The sequence below is a fragment of the Eimeria acervulina genome, genomic scaffold (assembly GCF_000499425.1).
Source record: "Eimeria acervulina Houghton genomic scaffold, Eah_scaff600, whole genome shotgun sequence".
Lineage (NCBI taxonomy): Eukaryota > Apicomplexa > Conoidasida > Eucoccidiorida > Eimeriidae > Eimeria > Eimeria acervulina.
The window spans coordinates 1-19818 of NW_013547251.1; the positions used below are offsets into that span (position 1 = coordinate 1).

At 53.5% G+C, this 19818-nt stretch overlaps 3 protein-coding genes across 3 annotated transcripts; 2 read left to right on the forward strand and 1 right to left on the reverse strand.

The window, feature by feature from the left end:
• Window positions 1–1996: 1996 nt before the first annotated feature.
• Window positions 1997–3688, forward strand: EAH_00044010 (hypothetical protein, conserved; the record flags this gene model as incomplete). Its single annotated transcript, XM_013391674.1, has 2 exons — window positions 1997–2764; window positions 2930–3688. 2 exons carry the CDS (start codon window positions 1997–1999, stop codon window positions 3686–3688), a joined length of 1527 nt encoding a protein of 508 aa, XP_013247128.1.
• A 999-nt stretch (window positions 3689–4687) lies between these two features.
• Window positions 4688–12582, reverse strand: EAH_00044020 (ImpB/MucB/SamB family domain-containing protein, putative; the record flags this gene model as incomplete). The annotated part of the gene is made up of 6 exons (XM_013391675.1): window positions 4688–6872; window positions 7039–7256; window positions 7614–7768; window positions 8053–8617; window positions 9987–11502; window positions 11894–12582. The coding sequence occupies 6 exons, from the start codon at window positions 12580–12582 to the stop codon at window positions 4688–4690; spliced, it is 5328 nt and encodes a 1775-aa protein (XP_013247129.1).
• A 981-nt stretch (window positions 12583–13563) lies between these two features.
• Window positions 13564–19528, forward strand: EAH_00044030 (DEAD/DEAH box helicase, putative; the record flags this gene model as incomplete). Its single annotated transcript, XM_013391676.1, has 11 exons — window positions 13564–14148; window positions 14386–14504; window positions 14716–14876; window positions 15493–15855; window positions 16326–16567; window positions 17029–17108; window positions 17377–17671; window positions 17802–18102; window positions 18342–18751; window positions 19046–19127; window positions 19296–19528. 11 exons carry the CDS (start codon window positions 13564–13566, stop codon window positions 19526–19528), a joined length of 2871 nt encoding a protein of 956 aa, XP_013247130.1.
• Between the last annotated feature and the right edge of the window lie 290 nt (window positions 19529–19818).

Below are 19818 nucleotides of genomic sequence, written 5' to 3' on the forward strand. Positions count from 1 at the left end.
CCTCGGAATAGTCAGACTCAGACGTTTAGGCGAGATTCAAGCTAGAAACCAGCAAAGCTCCACTAGATGCAGGCAACCAACTGAGTGGAAGTGGTATGGCCCCAATGCCGTTTAGCGTCACCTGCGCGTACAGGTGTTGGACTGCTCTTATCCAGAAAGTTATTTTTGATATGGAGTTCAACTGGAAATCAAGATGAGAAGGGCGGGTAAATGAAATCACAAAGGAGCCCTTCTACCTACTTCGAGTGATGCTGAGACTTTAGCCGGCTGCTCGTTTGGTTCCGGAAGTAGGGAGTATTCAATATTCATTCAAGCTAGAAAATGACACGAAACAGCTATACCGAGAAAAAGGTATCATCGGTTTTGCAAAATGGTGAGAGACCTTGAAATTGTCTTACTGAAAACTCAAATTTCGGCCGGCATGCAAGCTAGAAGCGAGCAAGAGAGGTGATGATCGTGGCTGCTCTCTTTTCTGAATGCGGGAAAGGTTACCCGGTTTTGCTTTCATTTTGGAAACGCCGCACGCTGATGGAATGCAGGCCGATCCACCAGGTGGCACGGCATTGCTGCACTAAGCAATTTAAGGAACATTTCAGCAGTAGTGAATCAGCATCACTTTTGCGCACTGAGCCACAAGAACAACGAGCAGCACGAACTCATTCTCTGTCGAGTTTTGCGTGGAATTCGCCACTCCAGATATTTACAACAGAGGACAACTTGCAATAGACGAAGGACACTGGCGTAGAATGGGGCGACCTGCAGCACATGCTTCGATGCTCCTACAAATTACAAACTTTTTCCTAACCAGCGCCGACTTGAGCCGTTGTACAGGCTAGTGGTGACGCAATAAGTTAAATTCACATATCATTGCATGGGTCGTAGCACACGCTCATGCCCTGAGATTCTCCATTATTCAACTGGCGGATATTGGGACCATATGGGGTCCAAAAAAAATTTAATTTCGATTTCGCATAATCATACCGCACCACACATTTGATTCAAAGCTCGCCTTCACCTTATAAGGCTGCATGTGCTTTGTTGACGCTGAGTACAGCACCGTATAGGCACCAGTAGTCCCACGGCAAAACCTGCAAGCCTTGAGAGAGCAGCAATACCCGCAACATAGCGAGCGACGAGCTACCACGATCTCTCCTTAAAGTGCAGGAAAGAAAGCTTATTCGTTCAGCAAAGATCCACAATCATCTACGCGAGCAGGTGAATGTGCAGATAACGATGGATGGCATTTTCGATCACAACTTTCAAACAAAACCCTCAGGCTACTCGTGTCTGTCATTTTGAAAAGAGGCGGACCCTCGTTCATATCTGCAGCTGTTCCATTTTCAAACACAAGATGGAAAGGTGGGCACTTTATTGAGTGTCTTGCTGTCCTGAAACAGCCTTACAAATCTTGCATCTCGACGTCTCTCCACAGATATCACAGGAACCCGGTACTGTCCTAATTCCAATTGTCTTGGCAATATGCACTTCTGCCTGGCAACATTAAAACAGTGAGAAGTGGATAAATGGCTGTGGCGACTCATGACAATGGTGCTTATAGCAGGAAGCTGATCCTACGTTAGATATTTTAAAGGCATCGGTTTCATCGGCCCGAAATTGGAGAGTAGAAGGAACAACACATGCATACTGGCTTAAGAGATACTGTTTTGAATATCCATACTTTGATTTTCATCAATTGTTCCTCTTTCTTAAAGCCACAACTTCTCCTAAAGAACCGTCTTCATCGGCGGTCGGCACAGTCGAGCATCATTGACAGGGAGGGTGGAGGGGGGCTGCGGCAGAAATGGGAAGAGTTGAAACTTGCGAAACTTGTTGAATTTCTCTCTTCTTCTTCCATTTCTAGTTCTTCCCTGCATCAGTGCTCCCATTTCAACGGCTTAACATGCAGCGAGCACCCCCTTGAGCATCAGCCGCCAACATCGGCTGCTGCCTTGTTTGCGTCCTTCTGTTGCCCTCTGTTACTGCTGCCCGCGTGGGAATGCTTGGGCGTTCGCGAGTTGAAAGATGTGGGGCCTTTTGGAGCCTCTGCGGCTCCTTAGGGAAAGCTGCCGACGCCTGGCCGTTCGCTGACCTCAGCAGACCCAGGGCGGCTCCGCTAGGTTGTGCACGTTTGCAACTGCATCAGCGCCGCTGGCTCCACCACGATCCATCTCCCTCTTCTTCATCTCTCCAAAGGGAGACCAGGGAGGGAGCAGGAGTTCCCCCCTCTGGAAACAAATCTGTAGCAGGCCCCCGACTTGAATGGCCTGCAGACATAGTGGAAAGGGCTCGCCGCGAGCTCTCAAAAGGCAGCAATGATCGTATATCTATGCTGCGTGATCGGCATGCGGGAGAGGTGTGCCTCTCCGAACCCAGCAGCTTCATCTCGAGCTCTGAAATGCAGCAGCAGCTGCAGGCCAACGATCTGCGAGCTTTCTGGCGCCGTCTGAGGCGCGCCATTTCTCAGCCACTTTCGGGAGCAGCAGCTGTAGCAGACCCCTCTTTTGGGGCTCTTCAGGGGGCCCCCAGGGGTACAGCTTCAGCTCCAATTGTATACAAGCGTTATATGGACGGGATGACAGCAGCGCACCACTACCCGTCCCGTCTACTGCCCTCCAACCAGGCGACAAAACTCCCTCCACTTTTTTTTGTTACTCCATTTGCATTGCAGGAGGATGCAGATCCATCTGCACAAACGCAAGAACTGCGACTGAGGGAAAGGGTGCTTCGAGCCACCAGCCCAGGGAAAATGCTGCCGAAGATATCGGTGGGTCTTTATCAGTTTCTCTCCTTTGCATTTTGACTGCAGCTTTGTGGAGATGTTCAGCTGTTTGTAGGGCTGCAAGGGAGTGACCAGTGGTCCTTGTGTTGAGGTTTGTATGCTGCAGGGGAGTTACCAGTGGACTTTGTGTTGAGGTTTGTATGCGTGCAGCTGGCGGAGCGTTTGTATGGCCGCGTTTCTCTTCTGTTTCTGTTTGATGTGGGAGGGCAGCATTCACAGTTATCCGATGTTGCTTCGTGGGTGCGCCGTCTGGAGAGTTACAGTTCGTTCATTTCCTCCGTGTACGGCCCCGCGTTTGCTTATCCTGCTGCTAACGCTGCCTCTCCTGCTCCTGCTGCTGTTGCTGGTGGTTCGCTGCCGCTGGGTTTGCGGTTGCTGCACCAGCAGCTTCCTGGCTTTGGCTTGAGCGCAGACGGAAGGGGCCCTGAGTTGGCGAGCCTACAGTACATTTGTATTGATCATGCACCCTTCTGGTTACGGTCTTTAGCTCTTCGTAATATGGAGTCTTTGACGCCTGCCTTTCGTCCGCTTTCTCCCTTCCATTCATTTCCTCACCGCCTCCTTAGAGCAGCTCGCGTGCAGGAGGGGCCTCAAAGGGATGTGGGGGGGCCCCCATTGTTGGGGGAGAGTCCGCTGGGGGGCCCCCAGGGCCGTCGTGAAGGTGCGTTGCGGCTCCTGGCTGAGGAGTACGAACACCTTCGTTCCTTGATTTGCAGCAGCATCCCTGGGAGTTCTCTCATTGGTTCTTTTTTGGGGTACAGCGGCCGGTGGGGGAAGGAAGAGGTGGGGGCTTTCAAGAGGAAAGAAAGGGAAAAGTTTGTCTCTGTCTTGCTGATAGACAAAGCAGCTCGAGTCCGCTGGCACGCCACAGGCAGCCCCACGGAAGAGGCGGTGCTGCTGCTGCTGTGAGCAAACCCCATGAAGATAGAGGAAGACAGAGAGATGCAGCATTAAGACGCAATCTAAACCCTAACCCTTCTCTACAACTCCCTACGCCAACCCCTAATCCCTGCTCCCTGTGGCTGTCTTCATCTTGCATATTCCTCTTCTTTTGCCGGATATTCTGTGTGCTGCGCAGCTCAGGGCTCAAAACCCTTCTTGCCGAGAACATCCACGCTACCACCTGCGTCCCCGGTGTACACTTGTAGCAGCAGCAACAGATGTCGCTACTACAGCAGCATCTGTTGCAAACAGCAACCTACTGCTTACTGCTGCTGCAGCAGTAGCGACAGGTGGTGCTGCTGCAACTGCGAGTAAATAGCAGCACCGCAACCGGCGCCAGAAAAAGCATCGGCAACAGCATCAGCAAAGAAACAAGGAAGCGTGTGCACGATCACCTCTGCAGCTCCCCTTTGTGCCCGAGGTGAGACTACATGCAAGCACAGTTTGAAAAAAAAAGAATCTGTACAGCCAGTAAAAAGAGCAACGGCAGCTCTTGCTGCTGCTGCTGAAGCAGCTCTGCTGCGCGCCGTACAAAAGCTGCTGCAGCAGAATCCTACTCCAGCTGCAGCAGCAGCAGGAGTTTCCATCACATTTCGTCCTTGTGTGTGCAAAACAACGTCAGCAAATGCGTGCGCGCTGCTGAGTATAGACAGCAGTGCTTCAAACTTTGCAGCAGCTGCAGCAGCGGCTGCATCTGTAGCGGCTGCAATGCAAGGATGCAGCATTGCATGAAGAACATTTCATTATTAAACAGTTAACGAAGGGAGATAGAGGAAATAGGCATTGTGGTGACGCCTTTGTGCAGCGCTGTATGCTGCGTGTTGTACTCTGTCTATACGGAGAGAGACATAGAAAAATAAAAACCCTAGGGGCGTTTACTTGAGTATCTGCATTATATTGTACATAATTATGTATATATTTATTATACACTTTCCCTGAAAGTGAAGAATAGTAAGACTGCACCAACTAACAGCACAATGCAGCATCATTGGCGCGCTGCAGCAGCAGAGGCCAGACAAGGCGACCTGCTGAGCACACCAACAGCTGCAGCAGCAGCAGCGTCAGCCAAGCTGGAGAGTCTTCTTCTCCGGGGGCTTCTCCCTTCATCTCCGCTGCAGTAGCAGCAGCAACTGTTCCTGCTGCTGCTGCTGCCGTGGCAGTGCGGGCCGCAGGAGTTTGCAGCAACCGCAGCAGGGCTCTCAGCAGCAGCTGTCGCTCCTCGTGAGCACCGACACCCACTAAGTTTTCAAAAACAGCCAGCAAGGCCCCTCCAAATCCTTCTAGAACAGCGGCGATACACTCCCAATAGGCTGCCTCGGCTGCTGCTCCTGCTGCTTTTGCTGCTGCTCCCGCTGTTGGTAGTTCTGATCCTTCTGCTGGTGTTGCTCCCTCTGGTGCTACCGCTGCTGGCAGCTGCTTGTCCCCTTCGGGGCCATCGGATTGCCCTGCGGGGTCGGCGCCTCTTGAAGGAGGTCCTTGCGCTGGGCCAGGTGCAGAACAAGCATCATCGTCAGTAGCAGCCGCAGCAGCAGCACCTGCTGCTGGTGTTGCTGCCAGTGCAGGCTCGACGGTGTCGGAACAGAGGCCAAGGGCTACAGACGGTCCCCCTGAAGGGCCTCCGTTGATAGGAGAGATGCTAGGGGCCCCAGCAGCAGCAGCAGCTGGGGCAGCAGCAGCGGTAGCAGGCGTTTGATGTGTTTGGCGAGTGCGCGCATGGGGGGAAGCACAGCTGTTATCCGCAGCAGCAGCAATGCGGCTTGATACCGCAGCAACGACGTGGGAAGTCTTGCCCCCGAGGCGTGCTGCGTTGGCGCCTGCTGCAGCAGCATGCTGCAGGAGCAGCTGCAGCACAGGCTGAGCTGCAGCAGCAACACGAATTGACAGGGCTGGGCGACGTGGAGCACCATGAAGCGAAAAGAGATGCGACAAGCACTGCATAAGACACGCCTCAGCATCGCAACAGCAGCTGTTGCTGCCAGCAGAGCCACAACAGCAGTCTCCCCGTTGCTGCTGTTGCTGCAGCTGGGAATAAACCTCAGGTAGCGTTTCGCTGCTGCTGCCGTCGCTACTGTCTGGATTTTGAGTAAGCAAAGATATGACATTCGGCGCTGCACAAGCAGCACCGGCAGCAGCAGCATCACGCGAAATGTCCTTTGCTGCGATATTGCTGCTGCACTGCTGCTTCTGATCCTTTCGAATGGTTTGGGGGGATCGGCCGCCTCCAGGCAGGAACTCCTCCAGGCTCCGCTGAGTCGACATTGGGGACCTCCCACGATCAGCAGCAGCAGCAGCAGCAGCAGCAGCAGCAGGTACTCCGGCTGCTGAACGTCTCCTCTTCCTGCTGCTCTGCGAACCCTTAATGCTGCGGTTGCTGGCATCTGCTGTCTGCATGCGTTTACCTCTGTCTATCCTTGGGGTTTTCAAAAGGGGTGTTGAGGCCTGACTATCAGGTGTACGCGCCCCCCAATGCTGCTGCTGTTGCTGTTGCTGCTGCTGCTGCTGTTGCTGCTGCTGCTGGTCCTCGTGCAGCGAATGGCTTCTGTCTCGACTTCGGAGGCGCTTCTGAGGGGTTCCCGGCAGCCCGTCGCAGCCGCGCAGACTGTCAACAGCAGCAGCAGCAGCAGCAGCAACAACAGCAGCTGTGCTGCTGGCCCTACTTCGGCCTGAAGCTGCCCTTAGCGGTTTGTCTGTCTCTTTCTTGCTGCTGCTGTCGCTGCTGTCGCTCGCAGTAATAAAGCAGCAATCCATGGGTGGGGAAGATGCTTTGGGGGCCGTTGGCGCTGCTTTTTCCTGCTGCATACGCTGCTGCTGCTGCTGTTGCTTCGTCTGCTGTTCCTGCTCCACCGGCTGTTGCTGCTGTGGGTGTTGCGACGGTGACCTATCCTGCGACTCTTGGATTGTATCTATGACTATGCAGCAGGGCTCCAGCGTGTTGCTGCAGCTTTTGCTGCTGCTGCTGCTGCTGGTGCCTTTGCTGCTGCTGCTGGCCCCTCTGGTGCTGCCGCTGCTGCTGTTGCTGTTCTTGAAGGCAACATCTAAGATGCTGCGCTGCAGATGCTCCTGCTGCCGCCGCAGCGCCTCTTCCTGCTGCTGTGTTCGCAACTGCTGCAGCACCAGCGTGATGCCGCGGTAGTCTTCTAGTGGACATATACTGCAAGCAATTGAAGAGACCCCAGAGCAGCAACAGCATCTGTATACGCGCTAAGGCAGCAAGAATGTCGCTTCCACAGCACCACCAGCAGCAGGAAAAGCGGTAGCAGCACAACAGAAGCAACAGCAATAGCGGTAGCAGCACGACAGCAGCAGCAGCAGCGCACCCGCTAAGACTCTCTCTCCACAGCGCTTGAAGTTCCTCGTACAGATCTTCTGCCGATTGCACCCCAAATACAATACTCCTATTTTTGTTGCTGCTGTTGCTGTTGCTGCTGTTGCTTCTGCTGCTGCCAACGACACGTGAACCCCTCGCCGAATCACACAATCCGCAGCCCAGAAATTTGGTGGTCTTGATGGGAGCTCCTGGCTGTCTGTACAACAGCTGCAAAAACAGCAGCAGCAAAAGCGGCAACAGCAACAAGAGCAGCAGCAACAGCAAAAGCAGCAGCAGCAACAGCAGCAAAGGCAGCATCGTGACAGCGTAAGCACATGCAGATTCTCAGCCCTAACCCCCCGTGCAACCCTATTCATCATTTGGTGTCATTTCAGCTGCGTGGGTTTAGGGTTTGCTGCTTGCCTTTGCAGATATCTTTGCGGTGTACAGACAGCTGGATTTGAGTCTCTTTTCACCTTCCGCTGCAATCTGCTGCAGGAGACAAAGGAGATCGGCTTGCTGCTGAAGGCGAATACCCCAATTGACAGATATACTAAGGGAACCTTTAGATGGCAAGCTGCTAACTATTCCAGCCCCAGCAGGGGCAGCAGCAGCTTCCGCTGCTGCTGCTGCCGCACCTGCTGCTCCTGCAGCAGCAGGAGCGGCAGTGAGATGAGATGGGATCGGGCGCACGTCTACCCCGTGGCAAAGCCACCACAGCTGGGCCCCTCTCTTGCGGCCTGCATGCAAACAGCAGCAGCAGCAGCAGCAGAGCAGCAACAACCTAACGGCATTCCATGGTTTCTCATTTTTAAAACCCTTGCTGCTGCATCTGCTGCTGAACTTTGATGCGTGGGGCTGGTTAGTGCATGCAAACCCAGGGCTGATTGCAGCAGCAGCAGCGACTCCTCGCCCTTCATCTGAACGTCCCAGCATGTTTTAGGTGATGCTGCTCGTGCAGCAGCAGCAGAAGCAGCAGCAGCAATTTTAGATGCCACCGCTGGCCCCACGCCTGGAAGCTCACGCAGACGGAGGGGCCCCACAAAGGCGGCTGCATTTGCTGCTCCACCCTTCACCACGCATACACCCTCGCGCTGCACTACTGCGGCTGCTGCGGCTGCTGCTACTGCTGCTACTGCTTTCTGCTTCCTTGGAGCTGCTGCTGCACCCGCAGCAGCACCAGATGGCTTTGCTGCTGCAGTTGCCAGCTTTGCTAAGAGGCAATTGCTGCCAGCGCCCACAGAGGCCGTGCAACCTGTTATTTGTATTATCGCTTTCCTCAAAGCCACGCACACATCTGCAACAATTGCAGCCTCAGTCACCTCCCTGCTGCTGTTGCTGCTGCAATTGGTGTTGCTGCTGCTGCTAGCACTGCTACTGTCGGGGGTGGTTAAGTTAGTGCTGCGGCTGGCGATCGTCTGCGACGAGCTGCTACTGCTGCCGCTACTACTGCTGCTACTGCTGATGCTGCTGCTACTACTGCTGCTGATGCTGCTGCTGATGCTGCTGCTGCTACTGCTGCAGGCGAGCTGCTCAGGAAGGGCCTCCTGCGTGTGGGGTAGCAGCGGGAAGCAGATTTGAATGAACGTCTGCAGCGTAAACAAACACACAGCCTACGCCCCAGCTGATAAGCCTCCTTTGATGTCATTGTCATTGCTGCTGCTGCTGCTGATGCTTCTTCTACTGCTGCTGATGCTGCTTTTGCTGCTGTCAATCTGCTGCCGCGTCAGCCATCCCCCTCAGCTGACTCCTCAATGAGAAACTTTCAGCGCCAGTTCCTAACCCTAGAACACGAAGAGGGTTTACGAGGGTTTAATAGAGTTAATGAGGGCTTATGAGGGTTTATGAGGGCCGCATGAATCTAGGGTTTACGAGGGTTTAGGGGTGCGAATGTTTGCGAGTGTTTGTGAGGGTCTATGAGGGCTTATGGGTTGTGTGGAGGTGTACGACAGTTTACTAGGGTTTAGGTTTATGTGCGTCTATGAGGGTTTATGAGGGTTTATGAATTGTATGGGGGTGTAGGAAAGTTAATTAGGGTTTAGAGTTGCGCGTGTTTGCGAGGGTTTACATTTTACGATTGTTTATGAGGGTTTACGAGCTGTATGGGGGAGGAGGACGGTTTAGAGTTAAGTGTTTCTATAGTGCCTGTCTTTTACTTCATCACAAGAAAGGGGTTTAATTCGATGAGAGAGGCGAAGTGCTGCTTCAAAGAGTCCTGAGCTGGCAGCTTCTATAGCAGCAAAGTCGTACGGAAGCAGCAGCAACTCAGGACACAGCTGCAGCGCAGAACGAAGCCACATGCCTTTGCATACACCCTGCTGGCGAGCCACGTAGTTGCAGCTTGCAATCTCCGAGGTACTCCCCCCAGCATGCGCTGCTGCTGCTGCTGCTCCTGCTGCAGCGCCTGCTGTTGCTGCACCTGCTGCGCGGATATATCGCACACATACACAAACCCAAGCCAACAGCCTCAAAGACACCAATAAAAAAACAAAGGACAAACAATGGCAACACGTTCCAAGCAGCAGCTGCAGCAGCAGCATGCACGACACCCGCTGCTGCTGCTGCTGCAGACGCTACAAACGCACGACCAAGTGAGGTGGCAGCAGCAGCAGCAGCAGCAGCAAGTCCCATGGCCACACTGTTCGGACAACTTACATGGAAAGGCTGCTGCTCCTTGGGACCCGCGGGAGTGACAAACTGCAACCTACAGCAGCAGCAACAGCAGCAGCATGAACAGCACCGATCACTGTGTAACAGCAGCAGCAATAGCAGCACCAATAGCAGCAACAACTGCAGCAGCGTGAACAGCAGCGTTCTCTGCAAGCTTTCCAGAGGTGTTAGAATGACCGGCTTTGCTGCAGTGTCCCGTGAGACTCAGAAGGCATGTTATTCGTGGTCATGCGTCACAGCAACAGCAGCAGCAGCAGCAGCAACAGCAGTTGTGGGTCGGGTCTGCACCGGTTTGTCTTTTAAGTGGGGATGCTTGAGGAGGGCCACAGAGACGAAGAAGGCATCGAAATCAACATGTATGATCCACCGCCCTGCTGCTGTTGCAGAGAGTGTTGCTGCTCCAGGGGGCGTTCCTGCTGCTGCTGCTGTTGTTGGTGCTGCGGGATTGGGAGACCGCAGAAGCAATGGGGAATGAGTAGCAGCAGCAGCAGCAGCAACATCACTGTCGTGAGGCAGCGTTAGGTTGAGAGGCAGCAGAAAGGGCTGCAGCGAATCGCTCTTAACGGATGCATCCCTCCACGGAAGCGCAACCTGCCGACTGCTGCTGCTGCTGCTGCTGTTGCTGCTGAGGAGACGAGTGAGCATAGCAGCACAGCGGTTCTGCCACACCCCAATGAAGTGGAGCCGTGAATGCTCAAAGAAAGAGGAGACAAAGTCGGGCTGTCTGCAGTCGACAACAGCCCTTCTCTTTCCTCCTGCTGCTGCTGCTGGTGCTGCTGCTGCTGTTGCTGCTGCTGCTGGTGCTGCTGCTGCTGTTGCTGCTGCTGCTTTTGGTGCTGCTGCTGCTGTTGCTGCTGCTGCTTTTGGTGCTGCTGCTGCTGTTCTTGCTCCTGCTGTTCCTGCCCGTAGCAGTGCGGTCTGCTCTGCTGGCTCAGAGGTAGCGGATGCTGCTGCTGCCGGCGTGACTTTGACTGGCAATGCACTTGCTGCTGCTGCTGCTGCTGTTGCTTCTGCTGTTGCTGCTGTTGCTACTGTGCCTTCAGGTGTTGCTGGAGGACTCTCCACAATGCAAACAGCAGATTCGGGCGTAGATAAAACTTCGGTAGTTGCTGCTCTTTCTGCTGCTGCCTCGGTTGCATCTACTACACCACTATACTCTGCTGCAGCAGCAGCAGGTTCTGCTGCTGCCGCTGCTGCTGTCACGGGAGCAGCACCACTACGTGGATACGGGGACCCGACTGCCTGTCTTTTGTTTGAGTGGAAATGTTGCTCTTCTTGCTGCTGCTGTTGCTGTTGCTGCTGCCACTGTTGTTGCTGTTGCTGTCGCCGTTGCTGCTGCTGTTGCTGGGGCGGCTTGCTGCTAGAGCGAAGCTCTGCTGTGTCGCAATCATCTTCAGTAGCACAATCAGAAGACGCAGACGATCCTGCAACAACAGCGCCTGCTGCAGCAGCAGCAGAAACAGCCGCAGCAGGCGCTGCGGCAGCAGCAGCAGGTTCTGGTGAACGTGTACTTTGTCTTTCTCGGTTCTGTGCATGCGTGGAGGTGTTGTTTAAAGAAGTCTGTCGCTGTTTCAAAGGAAGTGGGGCCCCTGCTGCCGAAGAGGGGGCCCCTTGCTGCAGGCGGTGGGACCCCCCTGGTGGTGCTGCTGCTGCAGGTACCCAGCGCCGCAGCAGCATCTGGCTGTTAAGCTGCAGCCCCTTTGGCTTGAATAGAGAAGGAGACAACAGGCGGCCAGAGTCAATTGAAGAAAAGACCCAACAACACCGGACGACTACATAACTCCGTGCAGTACCACCTCGGTCTCTGCAGCAATAGCACCCAGCAACAGCAGCAGCAAAAGCAGCAGCAGCAGCAGACAGAAATGCCGCAGTTTCATACCCAGTTGTTCTTCAGGGAGGTAAATACAAGGCGCACGCAAATTCAGCAACAGCAGCAGCAGCAGCAGCAACAGCAGAAAGAGCGAGAGCCGCAGCAGCAGCAATAGCAAGAGCACCATTAGCGTCAGCAGCAGCAGCAGCACCACCACCACCACCACCAGCAACAGCACTAGCGACAGCAGCACCAGCAACAACACTAGCAACCCCAGCACTCGCAGCAGCAACACTAGCAGCAGCAACACTAGCAGCAGCAACACTAGCAGCAGCGGCAGCAGCAGCAGCAGCAACAGGACATATGCTGTGTAGTGTCTATACACCTGAGTTTTCTCCATTTTTGATTGCCCAGTGCGACGTTATCGACTAAAATGTGCGTCACGCCTTTCCCCATACTCAGCGATATTTGGCCTCCGTGCGCCACCAACACCCTCTTCAGCTGTACACACTCAATCACTGCCTCTCCTAATACGGGCGCCCCTGAAATAAAGGTATTAGGGGGGCCTCCAGAAGAATAGCCTGAAGGGGGGCCCCCAGAAGAACAGCCTGAAGGGGGTCCCCCAGAAGAATAACCACCAGGGGGGCCCCTAGAAGAGCTGCCTGAAGGGGGGCCCCCTGAAGAAAGAATGCCTGAAGAAAGAACACCAGAGGGGCCCCCAGAAGGGCCCCCAGGGGGGCCCCCTTGGGGGCCCCCAACGGGGTTGGCCCCCGAGGGTACGGCGCAGCTTGGTGAGTCGCCACAGTATTGCGTGGAGATTAACTCAGGGCCTTCGAGGCGCTGGAGGCCGTCGATATAAAATGTTAAAGAAGAAAAGAGAGATGAAGGGCGTTCTAAGTACTTGTTCCACCAAGCAGCTTCCCCGCTGCTGCTGCTGCTGCTGCTGCTGTTGCTGCTGCTGCTGGTTCCGCGTGCTCGTTCAGAGGCAAGGGATCTCTGCAGCTGCTCCTGGACTTTGTTTGTCTTTGCTTGAATATACTCCCCCCAGCCATTCCAATTGCTTCCCCCAAACATCTGCTGCTCCTGCGCGCGCTCTGTAGCTGCAGCAATCAACAGCAGCAGCTGCGGCTGCAGCAAATGCTGCAGTAGCAATCAACAGCAGCAACTGCTACTGCAGCAAATGCTGCAGCAGCAGCAGCAGTTGCTGCTGCTGCTGCAGCTGTTAGAGGCAAGAGGCCGTTTACCCTCGTTGCAGTGTAAGCAGACGGAAGACACCTCTATGCAGCAGCACACACAGTCGGCGTTGCTGCAGTTGCTGCTACTGCTGCTGCTGTTGCTGCTGCTCCACTGAAGCAGCCAGGGGTTATTTCCACCCATTAATGCCTCAAAAAAAACACCTGGATTCGTTCAGAGGCGTATGTACACCGCAGCAGCAAAAATATTCGCCGTCTTAGATGTCTTAAGGAGGGCGCTTCCCTTGTTTCTATGTTATTTTTTCCTTTTAAAGTTTTCAATATACTTTGAAACAAAATAGTTAAATAATTACTTAAAATATTTTTCTTTTTTTTAGATACAGCGGGGCCCCCAGCGGAGGCTACAACGCGTGCGCCGCTGGCGGGCGGACGGGGGCCCAGGGAGTTAAGAAAAGATTGTATTTCTTTTGTTTTGTTTGTTTAAAGAAATAAATTAATATAATATTTGCTGTTTAATATGTTTTTTTAATTTAATTTGAAGCTTCTCAGCTCCTTCTTCAAAGATATTCGGGGGGCCCACTGGCGGGAGTAGGGGGCCCCAACGCCTCTTCCAGCTCTTAAGTGAGTCTTCTGCTGCAGCAGCAGCACCAAGCGAAGCAAAAGCAACATTATAAAACAAAACTCCCTGATAGAAGCAGCATCTGCACAGTTTGGCGCAGCTGAAACTGCAGCAAACGCCTCAACAACTGTTGCGGAAGTCCCTTGAATCGGGGAGAAACAGCAGCAGCAGCAGCAGCAGCAGCAGGCCCGGCAACAGCAGTAGCAGCACAAGCAGCAGCATAAGGGTGAGGAGCTGCACAGAATGGTAGCAGCTTCAGACTCCTTCCATGATCCGGAAGGGGGTGGGGGCCCCCACAAATTCAGGGGGGCCCCCATGCAGAAGGGGGCCCCTAAGCAGAAGGGGGCCCCCAGGCGTAAGGGGGCCCCCAAGCACAAGGGAGGCTTCCGTAAGAGAGAGGGGGGCCCCCCTCCTTTGAAGCTGCGGCAGCGAGAGAGACAAGAAATAGCAGAACTGCAGCAGCGGATTCTCCTCGAGATGCCGCCACCTGGGGGCAAGTGGCTGCCGCCTTCATTAGCAGCTATCCAACAGCAGCAGCAGCAGCAGCAGCAGAAGCAGCAGGAAGAAGGAACCAACACCACCACCACCGCCAGCAGCAGCAGCAGCAGCAGCAGCAGCAGCAGCAGCAAGGGTAGGAGTGGGGTGTTGAGTGATAAGGTGTTCTTGGATTTACCCTTATCAACATTAACTCAGCGCGGTTTGTCTGCATGCAATTATAAACAGCTAACAGATATACAGGCTGCTGTTATTCCCCACGCACTTGCAGGGAGAGATATTAAAGCACAAGCAAAGACAGGCAGCGGCAAAACACTCGCCTTCGTCATACCCGTCAGCCACTTCCTCCTGCTGCTCCTTCTGCTGCTGCTGCTAATGCTTCTGTTATTGCTGCTGCTGCTAATGCTGCTGCTGTTGCTTCTGCTAATGTTGCTGCTGATAGTGCTGCTGCTGCTGCTGCTGCTAATACTGCTGCTGTTGTTGCTGTTGCTATTGCTGCTACTGGTGCTGCTGCTGCCAATGCTGCTGTTTCTGCTGCTGCTGCTGCTGCTGCTGCTGCTGCTGCTGCAGATCCTGGAGAAGTTGTTTCTAGAGGAGATTAGCGGTCTTGACGGCACCGTCGCCATCGTCTTGGCCCCAACGCGCGAATTGGCTGTTCAAATATTCGATGTCTTCAGAGCAGTCGGACAGTAAGACCTGCTGCTGCTGTTGCTGTTGCTGCTGTTGCTACTGTTGCAGCTGCTGCTGTTGCTGTTATTGTTGTTTCTGTTGTTGTTGGTGTTGCTGTTGCTGCCGTACCTGCTGCTGCTGCTGCTGCTGTTGTTGCTGCTGCTGCTGTAGCTGCTGTTGCTGTTGGTGTACCTCCTGCTGCTGCTGCTGTTGCTGCTGCTGCTGCTGCAGGTACCACGAGATGTCAATTGGCTGTCTGATAGGAGGCAAAGACGTTGCAGCAGAAGCAGAAAGAATCGGGCAGCTAAATATAATTGTCGCCTCCCCTGGCCGTTTGCTGCAGCACATGGATGAATCTCCTTCGTGGGATGCAAGCAGGCTCTTGATCCTAGGTAATATAGCTTCTTGCTGCTGTTGCTGCTGCTGCTACTGGTGTTGCTGCTGGTGTTGTTGCTGCTGCTGGCTTTGTCGGTTTGTGGTTGCTGGCGCTGTTGCTGCTGCTGTTGCTGCTGCTGAGGCGGCTGCCGCCTCCTACGTGCAGCAGCAGCAGCATCATGAGTGTGGATCTCCAGCAAGAGTTGCTGCTGTCTGCTCTTGTTGTTTGCTCGGGTGCGGCACCTCAACTCTTTCTTGTTTTCTTTTTGTGTCTTTGTTCTGGGCCGGTTTAGCTGTCTCTCTTTGTTTTTATCTTCTTGTCTGCCTCCAAATGATTTTATCTCACTCTGTCTCTGTCTCTGTCTCTGGCTTTGTCTTAGTTTGTGCTGTCTCCTTATAGCAGCAACACCCATCTGTCTCTGCCTTTGTTTGTGTTTGCTGTGTCTCCTTACAGCAGCAACATTCATGTGTCTCTGTCTCTGTGTCTGTCGTTGTTTGTGATGTGTCTCTTTATAGCAGCAACATCCATCTTTCTCTGCCTGTGTTTGTGTTTGCTGTGTCTCTTTATAGCAGCAGCATTCATGTGTCTCTGTCTCTGTCTTTGTTTGCGTTTGCTGTGTCTCCTTTGTGCAGCAATAGACGAGGCAGATCGTCTGTTAGATTTAGGTTTCTTATCCACAATAAAGGCCATTGTCTCCTCTTTACCTTCTACTCGCCAGACTTTATTATTTTCTGCAACATTAAACAGTGCAGTGCAGCGGCTGGGGCTGCTGCTGTGCAGCAGCAAACCCGAAGCCATCTGTACAGACACCCCGCAGCAGCAGCAGCAGCAGCAGCTCCTCCTGAAGCAAACATACGTCGTTATACACCTCAAACATAAAACTTCTGCCCTCTTCTCTATCTTAAGAGCGCAATGCAAAAAGAAAATTCTTGTCTTTGTCTCTTCGTGCAAGCAAGCAAAGTTTATTCATGAGGCATTTAAACTCTTAAAGCCCGGTCAGTCTTAATACGGCTGCTGTTGCTGCTGCCGTTGCTGCTGCTGCTGTTGCTGCTGCTGCCGCTGTTGCTGCTGCTGCTGCTGCTGTTTCGTTGCTTCTGCTGCTGTTTCGTCTGCTGTTTCGTCTGCTGTTTTGCTGTTTCTGTTGCTGCTTCTGCTGCTGATTCTGCTGCTTCGGCTCCTGTTCTGCTGCTGTCTCTGCTCCTGTTCTGCTGCTGTCTCTGATCCAGTTCTGCTGCTCATTGGTTGAGTGTATGATGGGCATTCTCCTTGGAGGCTGTCTCCTTTCACCAGCGCAGCAGCAGCATCATCAGCAGCAGGCAGCAGCAAGTAGATCTGAGGGGGCGGAACAAATCCGCTGTTCTTTTGCCTTCTGTTTGTTTTGCGTTTAGATTGTTGCTGCTGCCGTCTCCGTATCTGTCTTCATATCTGCTGCTGTTCCGCTGCTGCTGTTGCTGCTGCGCTGCAGGCTTGTCTCTGCTGTACCTGCACGGGAGACAGAAGCAGCAGAAGAGGCTGGAGGTGTTTCAGGACTTTGTCTCTCGCACGTCTCCCTGCTGTCTGATAAGCACAGATCTGGCGGCTCGGGGGATCGACTTTGTGGTGCAGCCGGAGCGGCCCCGGGGACCCCACAAACGGGGATTGGGATCGGGATCGGGATCGGGGGCCGATGTGGGGTTGGCAGGCGACGGCTCTTCCGCTGTCGACCTTGTCGTGCAGTTCGACTGTCCAGCGTAGAGACGCACATACACCGCGTGGGGAGGACAGCACGATTGACACGCAAGGGCCAAGCGGTGCTGCTGCTGCTGCCTTCGGAGGTCTCCTTTCTCGAGCAGCTTCAGGCAAAAGGGGTTCGCTACGGACACCTGTATATACACCCCAAAAACATAAGCTGCATATACACCCCACGCAGCAGCAGAACGAAGCCCTCTCGCTCTGATTCGCCTGCTGCTGCTGCTGCTGCTATCATTCTCCAGTGCTGCAGCGGGGCAGCAGCTGAAGGCACAAGGCGCAGTGTTGCAATGAATTAATACAGAGTGTTTATTTGCTGTCTGTTGCAGCTGTCTCGTTCGGGTGAAGTGTCAGCGTTGCTGTGTAGCGCTTAAACCCTAAACCCTAAACCCTAAAGCCTCAACCCGATTTCTGCTGCATCTGTTCTGTCTTCTTCTCAGATGGTCCTCCACCGAACCAACATAAACCCCAAGCGAGCGATCCGCGTCGAAAGCAAACTTCAGGCTTTACTCGCTGCAGAGTACGTTACGCCTAGGGTTTAGGGTTTAGGGTTTAGGGTTTAGGGTTTAGGGTTTAGGATGTAGCAAGGGGTGCTTGCAGCCGGCAGCAGCTGAGCTAAGGATCCGCTGCTGCAGCTGATGAAGCAGTTGCCGCTGCTGTTTTGCTGCCTCTGCTTCTGCCGCTGCTGCTGCCTTTTCGCTTTTTGGCGTCTGTTTACATCGTCACCACTGCTGCGTCTGCTGCTGCTGCGTCTGCTGCTGCTGCTGCTGTTGCTGCTGCTTCTGCAGTGCTTCGCTAAAGGCTCTGGCCCAGAAGGCAGTATCTTCTTATCTGCGTTGTTTGTCTGTCATGACGAACAAGAAGGTCTTTAATTTAAAAGCTCTCGATCTGCAGCAACTCGCTATCTGCTACGGCCTCTCCATTGCGCCGTCCATAGAACACTTGACTGCAGCAGACGCCCAGCAGCAGCAACAGCAGCAGCAGCAGGGAGGGGAGGAAGAAGGCGCCAGTGAATTCAGTGGAGGGGCCGTTACTAGCGGAGAACACAAGAAAAAGAATATGTCCAAACTGGCACGACTTAAGGTACGCAGCAGCGGCAAACGGTGCTGCTGTTGCTGCTATTGCTGCTGCTATTGCTGCTGCTGCTGCTGCTATGTATTTGATTTGTTTTTAAATATACTTGTCTTCTTTTGCTGCTACTTCAACGTCTCAGGAGCAGATCCGTGCGAAGAAGCTGCTGAAGCAGCAGCAGCGAGAGCAGCAGCAGCGAGAGCAACAGCAACAGCAGCAGCAGACGCACACGCAGCCAGGGGAGGAGCAAGGACCCGGGACAAGCTCGAAACCCGGCAAGGACAAGGAGCAGCGTGCACTCAACAGCAGCAGCAGCAGCAGCAATGCGGAAGACCACGAGGGAGAAGACTTCTTGATGCTGAAGCAGCAAGACAGCGAGCCACCAGAAGAGAGCAGCAAAATTAGAAACCAGAAACTGCAGGAATTGCTGCTGACGAAACCCGGTAAGCAGGTTGCTGATGCTGCAGCTTGTCTTGCCGCTCTTGCTTCTCTTGCTTCTGCTTGCCTTGCTGCTCTTGCTTGCCGTGTTGCTGTATGTGTTGCTGCTGCATGTGCTGCTGCTGACTGTCTTGCTGCTTCTCGTTCTGGTGCTTGTGTTCTTGCTGCATCCTTTCGTCTTCTATACGTCTTTGTCTAATTGTTTGCATGTTTATACTCCTCATGGTTTGCATTTTCTATTTAGAGTGTTCATCCGCGGAGGCTGTCTGCTCTATGAAGTGTGCATACACCTCGTGTGCTGCTGCTGCTGTTGCGGCTGCTAATGCTACTGTTGCTATTGCTGCTGCTCCTGCTACTGTTGTTGTTGCTGCTGCTGCTGCTGCAGCATATCGGCGAGAGCGGCTGCAGTTTCGGGCTGATGGTACCGCCAAAGTGAAGGGCCTCGCGGCTGCTTCTCTCAACTCGCATATTATTTTTAGTGAAGGGGAGGAGACAGAAGGAGAGGAGGAGGATATACCAGCCCACCGACCCCCCACAACCAGCAGCAGCAACAGCAGCAGCAGCAGCAGCAACGGGAAGGTGACGCGAGAGCTGCGGGAGGCGTTTTTGCAGCAAATGCGAGCTAAGATGGAGTCTGTACACCTCAGCGATAAGGTGAGACTAGGAAGGGACAGGGGGAGAGATGCAGGAGATATAAAAGTAGGAAGAGAAGGGACAGCGAGATATGAACAGACATTGCAAGCACCGGGGCAGCCCCATTTGCATTCGCTACGCATGCGGGGTACACTTGGGGCTTGATCTGCATGTGGGGTATGAATAGATAAAGCAAAAGAAGTACTTTTGCATGCATGAAGGATATTCATATATTCATTCATCCATTCATTCATTCACTGTAACAAATACACCTAAGAATGTCTCGGGTGTTTCCACATCTTTATTTCCTTTCAGGCCAGAGACCGTGAGCGAGTTAAAGACAGCCACTTAAAAAAGAGAAGAAGAGAAAGAAAGGCGAGACAAGGCGAAGCAGCAGGTGAGGCTTGTGAAGGATACCTCGTCCAGTGCTGATCCTTCTGCTGCTGCTGTTGCTGCTGCTGTTGCTTCTTCTGCCGTTGCTGCTACTGCTTTTGTAGCTGCTTCTGCTGCTGCTGGCTGCATGCAACTCTGGTGTCTGCTGCTGTTGCTTTGTGCGGGTGCGCAGGGGGTGGGGTAACCTTGCTGGACGCTGAGAGTGAGAGCAACAGCAGCAGCAATGAGGATGCGTTGTCGGATAGCAGCGTAGGCCAAGACGAAGGCTTTGAAAAGTTGAATAGCAGCAAGCGCAGCGAAGAGAGAAGAAAAAAAGAGGGGAAGGCAATGAAGAAACAAAAGATAGAAACTCTATCGGTTACAGAGCTTGAAAAACTCGCTCTTGAGGGCGCAGCAGCCTTTTGATGTGCATTCACATGCATGCACTTGGCTTGCATGCAGCTTGCATGCGCAAGCAAGCAAGCAAGGTGCATGCAAGAGCATGCATCATGCATCCCTTCTTGTCTGCTGAGAGGGAAGGGTTCGGGGCAGGCGTTCTCTGTCTTGTTGAGATAAACAAAGCAATCTTCATTCTTTCTTAAGATGCCGCTGCAGTTTAAACAGACAGACGTAATTCAGTAAATGCACTACTTCTCTGCATATCTACCCGTAATAAGAAATTCAAGCAAAGAACAACTTCCTTGGAGCTGCATGCA